This window comes from Zootermopsis nevadensis, unplaced genomic scaffold (genome assembly GCF_977971745.1).
Source record: "Zootermopsis nevadensis isolate Lab colony 2312 unplaced genomic scaffold, Znev_1.0 Znev_ptg000010l, whole genome shotgun sequence".
Taxonomy (NCBI): Eukaryota; Metazoa; Arthropoda; class Insecta; order Blattodea; family Termopsidae; genus Zootermopsis; species Zootermopsis nevadensis.
The window spans coordinates 60,412-74,192 of NW_028259142.1; the positions used below are offsets into that span (position 1 = coordinate 60,412).

At 40.1% G+C, this 13,781-nt stretch overlaps 1 protein-coding gene across 6 annotated transcripts in view; it reads right to left on the reverse strand.

The window, feature by feature from the left end:
- Nucleotides 1-13,781, reverse strand: part of LOC110834845 (NAD(P) transhydrogenase, mitochondrial) — a 20,701-nt gene continuing 6,920 nt past the window's right edge. For 5 of the 6 annotated variants that reach the window (XM_022074421.2, XM_022074420.2, XM_022074418.2 and 2 more), the window contains 18 exons: nt 13,163-13,317; nt 12,490-12,630; nt 11,295-11,417; nt 10,258-10,445; nt 10,003-10,158; nt 9,184-9,388; nt 8,436-8,654; nt 7,449-7,675; nt 7,199-7,287; nt 6,575-6,773; nt 5,276-5,442; nt 4,333-4,470; nt 3,686-3,906; nt 2,828-2,979; nt 2,245-2,404; nt 1,667-1,771; nt 973-1,184; nt 1-440 (listed from right to left, as the gene is read on the reverse strand). In XM_022074421.2, coding sequence (XP_021930113.1) covers nt 285-440; nt 973-1,184; nt 1,667-1,771; nt 2,245-2,404; nt 2,828-2,979; nt 3,686-3,906; nt 4,333-4,470; nt 5,276-5,442; nt 6,575-6,773; nt 7,199-7,287; nt 7,449-7,675; nt 8,436-8,654; nt 9,184-9,388; nt 10,003-10,158; nt 10,258-10,445; nt 11,295-11,417; nt 12,490-12,630; nt 13,163-13,317 — 3,013 coding nt within the window. In that variant the 3' untranslated portion in view covers nt 1-284. The remainder of the gene's footprint in view (nt 441-972; nt 1,185-1,666; nt 1,772-2,244; nt 2,405-2,827; nt 2,980-3,685; nt 3,907-4,332; nt 4,471-5,275; nt 5,443-6,574; nt 6,774-7,198; nt 7,288-7,448; nt 7,676-8,435; nt 8,655-9,183; nt 9,389-10,002; nt 10,159-10,257; nt 10,446-11,294; nt 11,418-12,489; nt 12,631-13,162; nt 13,318-13,781) is intronic. The other variant, XM_087346088.1, reaches the window with a different exon arrangement.

Consider the following 13,781-nt stretch of genomic DNA (forward strand, 5'->3'; position numbering starts at 1 on the left):
TGAATGGTCCACAGGTTGCATATTATTGAAAATTTTCTAAATAAAGATTCTTTACAACTGCTCTTGGTACAGTAAAATGCGGAGAGGGAACAGTTCCTCCATGACAAAACATCACTTTACAAAGTGGCTGCTTTCACATATATGCATGTACAATTTATGTATTATGAAAACATAATGCCGTTATTGTTATCACATGGCAGTGCCCTGCAGTCCACTTCATGGAGTACATACCCCATAAAAATTCGGCAAACAACGCACTACCAAGTTATTGCCACAGCCAATCCTCAGCCTACGTTTACATACTTCTCCTTCAGTTTAGACAGCAGTGTATCGCAGGTCTTTTTCGCATCTCCAAGCAGCATGGCAGTGTTAGGGTTGTAGAAGATGGGGTTGTCTACCGCCGCATATCCAACACCCAGCGACCGCTTCATCACTATTACCTGCACCAAAGTCACATCTCAGATTATGCTAGGAATTATTTAAATGCTCTTTCTTATAACAGATCTTACTTAATATTTAAATACACCAGCAACTTGACTATATTCTACTATGTTAGGAGCATCAAATCTGTTAATACTCTAATTAATTTCTGTTTTAAAGGACTTGATGAACCAGAAGCCCATTCAAAAGGCTCTAGCTTCAATCCAGTCACATATACAAGTTTGTATTTATAAGCACAGGTGAAACAAATGACCCAGTAAACCAAGACAGCTCGATTCAATTATTATCCGCCTTCTGCCAACTCTAACAGTTTATTACAGTGTACTTGTCAACAAACCAAGTAACTCCATGCAGCAGAGTTTTTATTGAGAAGTTGTAATACCTCATCTGGTCAAGAAACTTCCTCCATTTATGGAACTGTAGCTTAATTACTGTATTCACAAAATTCTGCCACTGGACTATATAAACCCTTCAGCTGGAAGAATCCAGTCCACACACACACCCATATCCTATTTATATTAAGACAGGTACCTGGTTGGCTTTCCATACTCTGAGCACTGGCATCCCTGCTATAATGGAGTTTGGATCATCTTCAGCGGCACTGTTCACGGTATCATTGGCACCAATCACTAGCACCAAGTCCGTTTCTGGGAAGTCATCATTAATCTCATCCATTTCAAGCACATCATCATACGGTACACCTGCTTCTGCCAGAAGCACGTTCAGCTGTCCAGGCATCCGTCCTGCGGCCCAAGAAGAAATATGAATTTGCACACTAACTGTTCACTGCAGAGGCACAGAATCAATCCACACGAGATCTGTGCTCAAGAGGTGAAAGTGAGTACTGCGCCAACTGCGAGCTTAGTCGTGGCCTAACGACTCTGCTGACATCTGGTCACATTCAATGAAACAATGAAACCTATGTAGTTATTTATACCATGAAAATATACAAAACTCGCAGTTCAGTGGCTAGTAGATTTATTGTAAGAATGCTTTTTAGTGCCAAATGGTACAATGACTATGAATGATTAACTGAGAACAATGTGAAAGGAAACAGAATAGTCAAGTTATGATATTACATTTGCACAGAAAAGCAGACAAAATCTATGGAAAATTTGAGTCACAGAGCCAAACTCCAGGCAGAAATCTCAACCTGTGGCCACACAATAAGCCTGAATATCGCAGCCTAATAAGTAAAGCTGCGAGCAATCAAACCCCAGCTCACCTGCAACCGGGTGGATTCCAAACCTCACTTTCTTGCCCTTTTTCTTCAAAGTCTCCACCATCTCAGCAATGGGATACTGAGCCTTCGCCACACAGAGACCGTACCCTACCAACAGAAATGTGACTGTTAATGAGTGGAGATGGGAACATGCTGTGCCAGTGGGACATGGACCTGAGTTCAATGGTATTGATCCATAATACTGCTCTTCTAATCGAATCACAGGTTTTATGCAAGTCTATAAAAAGATGATGTACTGTCTCACTGCACTGCTATTGCATATGCAGTACTTGACAAATGCAGATTATCTGATCAGTAGTTCATCTAGCATACTTAAATGGCCACTGGCAATCCCCAGCCAATTTATGAACACACAGAATTAATATGGAGGAAACAACAGATACAATTTTGTACAAAGTCAATATGTGATATTCAGAAATGTTTATTATGGTCAGTTTTATCGCCCTTTCTATAAACAGGTAAAGCAGTAATATATTCCTGCCATCCAAAATGTGGCGTTGTCTTAGCAGACAAGTAAATTGATCCTGCAATGTCTGGTACACATCATATCATGTCTGTACCTGGTGTGATGATGATGTTCTTAGCATTCATAATTTGTTCCACAGCTCCATCTACGTTCACCTCTGTGTGAGTGCCTGTGACCTCTTTGGGCTTCCCCGCGCGCGTCGATGACGTTCCAAAGCCACCCATGATTACATTTATCAGTGATCGGTTCATAGCCTGCAATTAAAGCGAAATTTATGGGCACTTCTCTGTGAAACTAAACTTTTCAGGCTTAAATCCTTGAAGCCTAAGCTCATGTAAATAATCTTCGAGAAATTTAGTTCCTGCTACAAATAAAACAGAAAACGCCTCTATTACAAACATAAGCTGGTTAATGCTGTCTGAGGAAATAAAAAAATCCAAGAATCAAACAAAACCCATTAATACATTCTGCATGCAAAATACTGAGTAACTGATACTTGAAGCAAGTGGTTCATATAGTAATCACTGTACTTTAAAAGGTTAACCAACCACAAGTGCAAGGTCTTTAGACAGACACACAAACTTGGTAATAAAAATAAACGGAAAATTTAAACTTCAGGTCAGTCATCTGGAGTAGGCCTTCAGGTTCCCATCACATACAGGAAGGACTGGACAAACCTTGCACATAATGTAGGACAAGATGGCACCAGATGAACCGATGAGGGCTCCGATTATCGTCATGAGGTTGTTGTTGAGCATGAAACCTTCGGCACACAGGGCCCAGCCAGAGTAGCTGTTGAGCACTGTGATAACCACTGGCATGTCAGCTCCTGTCAACACATCATTCACACTTCATCTGTTCACAAAGTGCAGTCAATGAATACACATTGGTTCCTTCTCAAAACTATTAAACATATTTTGATAAAATCTGGCATTTGGAAGTAACACTCGCATCCTTCCGTGAAGCAAGTGCCAATGGTCTTCCTGGTATTACAAAACAAATTATCCTGTCCTTGAGAAAGGTTTCTAAAACTTCCTTATTCTTTGGGTTAAAATCTCAGTTGCAGCATTGAGCTTTATCATGTCACCACCACACACAACATGGAAATCCTTTCCTTTGGATAGGCTCTCTGTGCCAAGGGTAAGAATGTGGAGCTTTACAACCACAGCCCCTGTATGTCTTCGTGGCACGGCCCTATGCACAGGAATTCACGCACTTTTCATTTATATGTAATGAACAACATTTATCAGTGCTATATAAAATCTGTAGTTAAACAGGTTTAACTAAGGATCTTCAAATTTATAACCAACTAAACAAACTTTCTGCAAGTTGATTCATTATATGACTATTATGTCTGAAGTATACTTGATATACAGAAAGTCGGGTGGTACGATTAATGACCTCGGTTTCACTTCAACCACCACCACTTGTCTCTGAATAATTTGTCTATCAGTATAATGACAATCATTCACCTGAAATGTCACATAAGTCAAATGTACCTCAGACAATACTCATAACACAGGCACAGCGTGTACCTCCAATAGCCGCTGTTAGAGTGACACCCATGACAGTAGAGAGTGCAGCGGTGGCTCCAAGCATGGACAGTCCAACGGACATGGAGGGGTCCATAAAGTACACTGCCAAAGTCCCAATATTGGCTGCACCTAGTCCTAGATTAATGGCATGTCGGCCTGGAAGCAACAGTGGCGCCGAGTCAAGAACACCTTGCAGTTTGCCATACGCGACCAGCGAACCACTGGAAACAGTCATAACAAGTATTAAGGTAAGTATAAGGAGCAGAGTCCTTGAGAACATAATTATTGCTGAGTGTGTCAAGAAATTCCCCACACTTTGTGGAACATGAAGGTTCATTACCATGTTCATGACAGCCACCAACGGACCACATCTTAAGCAAGACAAATCCAGTCCACATTCTCATAACATATTTCTGAAGGTTCATTTTAACATTATTCTCCCATCTGTTTTAGATTTCCAAGCAATTTCTTCAACAGTAGCCATATAAATACTGTGATCAATGTCTAACAGGGATTCATGTATTATAGTTAACCAACAAAAATGCCCAATCTTCACCTAAGTTTGTCTTATTATAAACTGTATTCATTATCACCGATGCCACATCCCTTCCTGCACTCTATACAAAGAACCCAAAACGGATGTTTACCTCAGAGTTACACCTCCAATGTACGTTCCTAGGAATGTTGCAGTTTTAACAACGTTTGCTGAAGGGTCTGTTGCAAAGGTGGGGAATTCGTGGATGTAAGTGGCAATACACGTGAGAACAGCTGCCAGCCCAACCAGACTGAAAACAACAAAACATGAAGTGTAACTTGCATAATACTGACATTCTCTGACATTGTGTGTACCACAGATCTTATTCAGACAAGAGAACTTGTACAACAATTGTCTTGTAGGATGCGGCTTTTCCTGAATCCAACAGTCGACAACCCCTTTCAGTGTTAAAATTTATTGCAATTCTTAAGGCATTCTAGTTTCCATATACAATCGTTAATTGGCATTCACATATTTGCCGGAAGGATTCTATCAGAACATTTCCCACCTCCTGCTATTTTGAAATATGAGATTCCAGATTATTATGTACTTGTGTGCCATACTGTGCTCCCAAACAAAGCACTGTGATCATACAAAGTAAAAAGGCATAGTTAACATTGTCCACTATCTTCAATCAAGCACCTCACCATGAAAATGTACAGTGGAATGCAAGCATCATGCACTGCTCCACATTCTTATCCCCTACTCCCTGCACCATCAGAGAACAGGCTGCACAGATGCCAGTGTCGGCAAAAACAAAAATCTCTGTTCCTGCCAGAAATCAAACCCCAGACATGCAGCCCATGGCCTAGTCACTGCACTGAGTTACACCGACTCCCAAAATTCAAAGCAAGATTTAAATGAGATTCCACAAATGTATAAGATGATGGCAATCCAAATTATGGTTCTGAATTACATTGTAATACAACCTTAGTGTAATGATTCCTCACAGAATAAAATTCATTTTACCTTCCTGCTTTAATATCTGGATTTGCTCAGTTTTCTTCAGGAATGTCTCAAGACAGTTTCATATCATATTAATCATAACAAGTTACCTGTGGAAGCCAGCCACTAGCTGAGGGAGGTCAGTGATGTCTATCTTCCTAGCGATTGTCGTACCTAGAACACCTCCAGTGGCCATGCATGCTGCCATCTGCGTCATCACATCAACACTTGGGGCCATGTGGCCTAGAGTAGCTGCTATACCTCCACTCACACCGATCTGCATACAGTGTTTTGAACAGTAAGATCTCAGACTTACAAAGAAAATTATTTAGGGGTCAGACCAGTTCACAAAGTTTTGCCTTCATAATAAGAAGAAGAGTTGAAGGCAGTAAACAGAAAAATCTGTACTGGCTCTAGCTGGGCACTGAAAGAACATTTGGATAAACAAAAAGAGAAAAGTTATTGAGAAATGAAATACTTTTTAATTGGGGACTTTGTATCCGTGTTTCCCACACTTGTAAAACACTGTTTATACAGGCAAGAAATGTACAGTAAAGTGAAATCAGAAAACTGCGTTGTTTCTATTAGCCTACAGATGTAGATACAATTCAAAAAATTCTCCCTTCCTGTTGCCTCCATTGTGACCCGTTCTCACTTTACCTACCCAGTAAGGGTGACTGAATACTTCTGAGGTGGGAGCATATTTCAGGATCAGCCAGTGACAGTTATGATTAAGACAAGAGAGAGACCAAGACGGGTGCTTCATCTTGTATGGGAGAATCATATGGAGAAATATGCACTCGTCTCAAACTCAAGAGCCTTGGTACTGGACTCAGAATGTGAACCCAAAAACATTGGGTGTCTTCCTTTTGAACCAAGTGACCAATTTTTGTGAAACTCAACAACATCATGTCACTATAAGCCACCCCTTGCTCACATTTCTTGATTCTGTAGACCAATACAACCGTGTAAAGTTGTGAGACAGACAAACACTAGTCACTTCATGTAACATACCAAAATTTTGTATGGTAATAAATCATGAAAAAATATTAAATTTATATTTTGGTCAAATACTTGTAGGATGTAGAATTACAATTGGGTAGATATGAGGAATCTAAATTCAGCTCCTGATATGGCAGCAACAACTAATAATATACTGAAGCTAGGCATGTTAAAATTTTTCTAGAGGCAGAACATAACCGCGCACACATAATGAATGTGCATGAAAGATCTTCATATACTGATCATGACAAACACGGTAACTGCGTGAAACTCTGAGGTAGTATATGGCAAGAGCAACAGTGAAAATTTGGGGTAGTAGAATTTGTGAAACAATGTGCCAACAAATTCTAGAAGTATTAATTTACAGTTCCTACTAGCCTGACTGCTCAGACTGAAGCACTTCTCACCATGCCAAGGTTGTTGCCAAGCCTGGATGTGGCTTGGGTACTGAGGCCAGCCAGCGCTCCTATGCAGCACAGAGACGATACCAGGTAAGCCATCTGGTGAATTTCACCATAACCATTTGCCGCACCCCAGCCATACAGTCCTAGAAATGCTGCCCCAGGAACTGCATACAGAATGTTATACTCGGGTGGGTCTGTCGGCCTAAAATCCAAACAATGCAAAGTCAACATCCTGCATGCGTACAGGATGGCAGTATGGAGACGAATTCGGGTAAAACATTTCACAAATATAAACACACAACACAAAAACCCCAATACAACGTCTAACACAAAGGCTTAAAGAACACAGTATTCAGATCAGTTGTGAAAGGGTTAAAACTAATGTTATTAAATTACAACAGAATTTGTAATTCAAAAACATTCCAGCCTATTTTACATTCTGTTACATTAGATTTCAAACTATATTCTGAGGAACACATACATTTTTCTAATAGACACAGGTTTCACTCTAAGTATTTGATAATGAAGTACCACAGGCCAAGTTGTGAAAGGACACACTGCAATGTCAAAGGGGAGCTAAACACAAAGCTCAGTAAACAACTGCCACTTACGGCTGCACAAACTCACCTTCTGAACATGTCCAGCATGCGCTGTGTCACAACAAAACCTCCAAACACATTGATAAATGAAACAAAGGCTGCTCCTGCTCCCAACATCTGCAAATGAAACTAACCTCAGCAAGAACACTACAGTTTCACAGGACTCAAATTCCAGACACATAACACAATCTGACGACTGTTTACAGTTTCCATCCCAGATAATAAGGACTGTCCCAATAACCACATAAAGTTGTAAGTAGAATACTCGAGGATCTTACCTGTGGCGTTGTCTCGGGCAAGGCGGTGCCACCCATAAGCAGCATCCCCCCAACAGCTGTGATGCCAGAGATAGCATTTGTGACAGACATGAGTGGTGAGTGAAGGGCAGGGGTTACTCCCCACACAGTGTGATAGCCAACTATGCCAGCCAGTCCAAACGTAGTCATCATCGTGGTGAAGGCAGCGTTCGGTGAAACAACACCCAGACCTAACAACCCTCCCAACCCTGAAAGAGGTACAATTCAAACATCTCACAGTTTGGGATATATTTTGGTTATTTAGTGACAATGTAGCACTTGCAGAGGTTGTTTAGACTAAAATATGAGGAGAGGATAATGCATGTCGTGACCTGGAAAGAAGTGGGAAGGAAACGTCATTTGCTACTTCAAGATACAGGAATGAACAATGATAAGAAATGGCAAACCAGAGAGTCAGCAACATTTAAATTGTGAGTGTTGGTCTTTTACGATGTAAACTGCAACAGGTCTTCTTCAGTACCAAAGATGGAGACAGTTTTATCTCCAAAATGTTGTTATCTACCTGCAAGTCCAAAAGGCATTACAACCCACAAGATCAACAATGATACCTTTACTATCGTCAGAACCTCAAATCTAATACAGTCCTGCCATTCACCTGGAGGACTGAGGAGAACAAAGAAAAATCTGTTACAAAGGCCAGCACCACATCCCAGACTCAAACCAGGTACACACAGAACATAATATGCTAACAAGCTAAATGTGGAAAGTTAATGAATTACTACAATTTACCTAATACAAAACAATATATTTTTACCACTTCACCAGCAAACAAATTAATCACAATTTAATATCTTCACTTGCAAACACATAACTAGTTCAATGAATTCATTCTCTTAAAACCTGGTAGAGGTACTGTGATTAGCTGACACATTCTCAGAACAGGATAAAAGGTACATGAAAAATTTGAAGCATACGTATTACATGTCAGAGAAACATGTGGCATGTTACCTCCAGTATACACAAGAGCATCTTTGAGTGTGTTGGCAAAGTAGTTTGGCTCAACAGCAACCGGCTTTTCTGCAGTCGGTTTAGGGGCAACAGCAGAAGCAGCACCAGGAGCAGGCGTGGGTGGAGGAGGAGGGGGCCAAAGAAGCCGTCCATTTTGTACTATGATGCTGCCACGCACAACCTCGTCCTCAAGGGAGATGTGGAAGTGATCCTTTGAACCTGTAAGAGTCATTCAAATTTCTGTTCTCTCACTGCACTGTAAGCTATTTTCCTCCTTAAAACATCATTACCTTCAGACTGTGTGACATGTCACTGCACATATAAGATTTGTTCAGAAAGTTCTGATAATGGATTTACTGTCATAAGCGATGATGCAAATTTTAAGATTACACAACACAGCCAGATTACTGTCCTTAGGCAACTACAAACACATTTTCCATTGGCTGTACAGTTCTTGGAAGTACAGCTGAAAATAATTTTCTGGAGCGGTCTTCGCAACAGCTGTTATTGCACCTTTTGCCATGTCTATGCTACTGAAACACCATCCCTTCAGCTGAGACTCCACAACACCGAAGAAGTGAAGTCTGACAGCAAGAACTACAGAGGAGCACTGTCACCTTGGTATCTTGTGGTTTCTTTCCCAATGACTGCTATGTTAAATCAAATACTGAAAATTTCCACACCAACTACATATTTCCCTCTCCTACTCTACATAAGTCAACACCTTGAGTTCATATCACAAACCCACCAATGCTGAGCAGGAACTTTGAAATGTTGTTTGCATAGAGCGTGGAGCTCTGCGTTGGCAAGCGACTGGACAGATCCGTAAGCCCAACATGGATGACATCTTTATGAACATATATCTCCCCTGGCCGCGTCGTCTCTACATTTCCACCGGTCTCTGCTGCCAGATCCACAATCACACTCCCTGGTCGCATGGCCTCCACATGTTCCTAGCAACATCACATTTAAGCTTAACAGGCCACAGTCACAGAGAATGATTACAATGTGAACAGATGGTGAAGGGGTAGGGGGTCAGTTCATAACCCCTTTAATGTAAGGTGTTACCTGCAAGAGACTCACTATACCACAAACTGGTTTCTTATTCAACTCAAAGCTTTTTGGAAATACTATGGAAGGGTAACAATTACAGTACATAGACGAGAAGCTAATATTCATCTTCATAAATGTAGATGAGACAAGATCCAATGTAGTACAAGCTGTCTTCCATTTCTTTGCCATAACAGTTTTCTGTGTCACAGCGACTAAAAAAGTATCACGATCATCAGGTATAATGACAGTTTCACTATACATTATTTCTGTAGCATTTATGAATCAATATAAGTGAATCTATTAATGGCAAAGATTATCAATATTACAGATATTATACTGCATATTTTCCCTTATTATTAACATTAATTTGAATTTAAATAAAGATACAAACCTTAATGATATTCTTCTCCAAAACTGAACTAAATTCCACAATTTTAGTCCAGATCCCCTGTATAAATGTCATTTTAGTCCATTAACCAGTTACAAACCCTCCAGAAAGAAATTCAGACTGCACCTTAAGAATAAGCAGAGGGGCCTTCTTGCCGGGGATAAGGGCCGTAGTGATGATGATATCGACGTCACGTGCCTGCTTGGCAAACAGAGCATGTTCTGCTTCAATGAATTCCTTTGACATTTCTTTCCCATAGCCACCAGTTGACTCACCTTCTTCCTGTACCAAACAGTGTTAGGTCAGTGCCAACAGAACAAGCAAGACACTTGAAAACCTACTTCCAAACCAAACTCAACATTAGCTGTCACTCCTACTCACCCTGATGGTCACTTCGAGGAACTCTGCGCCCAGGGACTCCACCTGCTCCTTGACCGAAGACCGCGTGTCAAATCCTCGTACTATTGCACCCATGCTCTTAGCCTGACCAATAGCAGCCAGACCTGCCACTCCTCCACCAATAACAAGAATCTTTGCAGGGGGCACCTTACCAGCAGCAGTGATCTGGCCTGCAGATATAGGTTACACTCACTACCAATTTCTATCTACATAACTGCTTTCACAAACCTGTCACCCACCCAAATATAAGACATATCATATAAAAGATCCTGAATTGTGGATTGGATTCACATGGCCTCGGCACAGCTCTTGTGAACACAGTCAAGGACCTTCAGAACCTGTAGCATCGCCTTACATTTTCATGGTTAACACATGGTGTTCATAATCCACAACTCTCACCTTCAAACCAACACCATCCACAATGAGCACAAACATTCACCACTTCTAAGAGCATTTCTTTTTGCATCTTCTGACAGCCCAGGATTATCGTCCCAAACATTATAATTATACTCTTTCGTTGTTACTTCATATATTAATATCAGAGACTGAGAGATACAAACAGTATCAGCCTCATTCATACTGAGTATAAGTTCTGGCTTGTGTACTAAACCAGAAAAAAAAGTCTGGGCAATTGCGCCATCACAGTATTTTCTTAGTGAACTTCTGCTTTTTTCAAAATATAAAACATAAACAAAAAATCTTATGTTTGCAAATTTTCTATGCAAAGCAAATCCACAGGACAAAAGTTTACCTATCCAACAGATTCTGCCAGTAAGGCAGTAATAGCATGAAATTAAAAACATATGGAGCTCAAGCTACGTGCCTTCATCTCACAATTCTAAACACAGAGGTAACGTTTTCTTTATTAATAATGTTTTGTACCATATCAGATCTGAAGAACAGCATCTGAGGAGGTACAAACAACTAGTCACATTACATGGCCTCCTTATGAATCACATCTACTGTTTTGGAGAGGAACCAAGTGTGAATGAATGAGTTTTCATTCCTAAACCACTAACCTGAAAAAAATCTTCCAAACTGGTTTGCTGCCTCAACCACAGCCCTGTAACCAGCAATGTTGGCCATGGAGCTAAGTGCATCAAAAACCTGCGCACGCGAGATACGAGGAATGCAGTCCATGCCTGGCACAAGGAGAAACAACAACACGTTGTTCTTAAAGGAGATAAAAATTAGGCATCAGAAGTTAATAAACAAACAATTCATCTTCAGTCTCATATCTGAAACAGCCCTAACAAATTAACCATTTTTAAAGGGTACCGAATCCATCTGAACAGCCTGTGATCCCAAGGAAGACATACGTCCCATATCAGAAAGGCAGATGTTTGAGAAAAAATGCCTTATTTACACAATAAATAAGTTATTTAATCTCGGTCTTACAAACAGAGAATTCATTTAAAAAGATTATATTATTCTGTGGCTGTTGTCCAGGCCTGTTACTATTAGGCAATAATATTAATTTGCAAATAATTTCTGAAAAGCTTTTACTACCCTTGACTAGAAGCCACTGAACCTGATAAAAGCACATAAAATTATAATGCAAAGACAAATCAGGAAACTACAAAACATAAACCAATGTTTCAGAGCATTATAATTTAAATATAGCTTCTGGGTGACATACAAGTTGTTAGAAACAGAAGAATTAACTTCAGTGCATTACGCATTACAAACAGAAGGAGCTTTCACTGTCATGCCATGGCAAATTTCACTGTGATTCCACTTGCGTAACACAAGCTACAAAATGCTTGTTGGTCAACAGGGTACTTAGCAAACAAGGCTACGGCAATATTTGCATGACCAAGATCAACATCACATTGTGTAAGAACTCCTAAGGCAACGAGACAAATTCCACAGGATGACAGCAGTGAAACATGAATAACTCAAGGCTATGAAACAATGCTCCTGATATATGTTGAAAGGGTGACATAAATTGATAACAAAAAACAGATTTAATATTTTTATTGAGAGAATGGATGTTGAATAATCATGAAAACATGTTCCATGATATAATTCTAAACAGTCAAGCTTCACTGAAATTTGTCAAAACACTCAAAATATATAAGAACTTTAAAATGCAATGAAACTTACATACAGTACAGCTTATATGAGTTGTCAGAATTATAAAGTGAATGCAAGCTTCCCTCCTATTGTTGAATACACCCAAGAAACCAAATAATTATAAGTGCACGGCCTTACCAAATGCGGTGAGTTTCTTTGCAAGAAGCTGATCCACAAGATCCTTGTTTTGACCAGGAAACAAAAAGGATATCAAAGTCCCTCCATCCTTAAACTGCCCTAGCTCGTTCACCATCGGCTGGCGAACTTTCAGCACGATGTCTGTAAAGACAAAAATAAATGCTGCAACCCTGACTGGACATTTCAGTACCTAGAATATGGCTTACATAATACATCAGCCTCACCACTTAATTGTACTGTACCCCAGACAGCTGGTACACAGGCTATTTCATAATGCTGAATCGATTACAGGAGCCATACAGTTTTAACTCATTATATACGATGAAGTACAACGAACAATGAAGAAAGAAGTCACATTCTAGTTAAAGCTCAAAAGACTGAGGAAAACCACACAAAATCCAGTCAGGATTCAAATGTCAGTGACCCACCATACGACTTAGGTAATCTGCTAAACAATATTCATGTTATACACATATAAATGTTTAGTTACAAAATAAAGCACATGATTTCAGGTTTACTGAGCAATGCTGATACATCTGTCACAATGAACTGTGCTGGAATAAATTAATGATACTGCTGACTCCATTCTTATATCCTAAAAATGGAAGCAGTAAATTCCCCTTAAATTTATTACAACAAAATTCAAAATATCAAAAGCATGGTATATTGTAACCTGAGTGAAAGGCTGTGCTTTTGTCCACAACTTTGGCCCCAGCGCTAGCATAGTCTTCGTTGCGGAACTTCGACTCCAGACCGGCCCCATCCTCCACGTGAACGGCGAAGCCTTTCTTGACCAGAGTTGCTGCAGCAGCAGGTGTCAGCGCCACCCTAAGAAATCACAAACAAACTGAGATTTACACACTGAACAGCAGTTCTCTGTGACAACACAGAGCCTCATATTGCACGCACAGCAGTTCATTACTTATTTTCTCTCCCTTTTAATGCCTACTCACAGAATGAAATGTCAAATGTGATGGGTTTTGTCTCTCACATAAGAAAATCACACACTACCATACAATCTAAGTGAAGGTGTCATCTTGACTGGAAAACGTTTTTGAGTGAAACTACTCAACAAGCTGAGCTGCCAAAAAATGTTTTCCAATGTCCAAACACCAGCATAACAAATTCTGTGACACACAGTAAAGTTCACCTTTCGTAACTTCCACAGTAACATTCTTCATTTTGATCTGTGGATCACTTCTGTACACATTACGCTTCAAGTTTCCCCACAAGGTGCAGCAAACTACTGAACGCAATCAGTATAACACAGAACCCACATCCAGCAGACATTA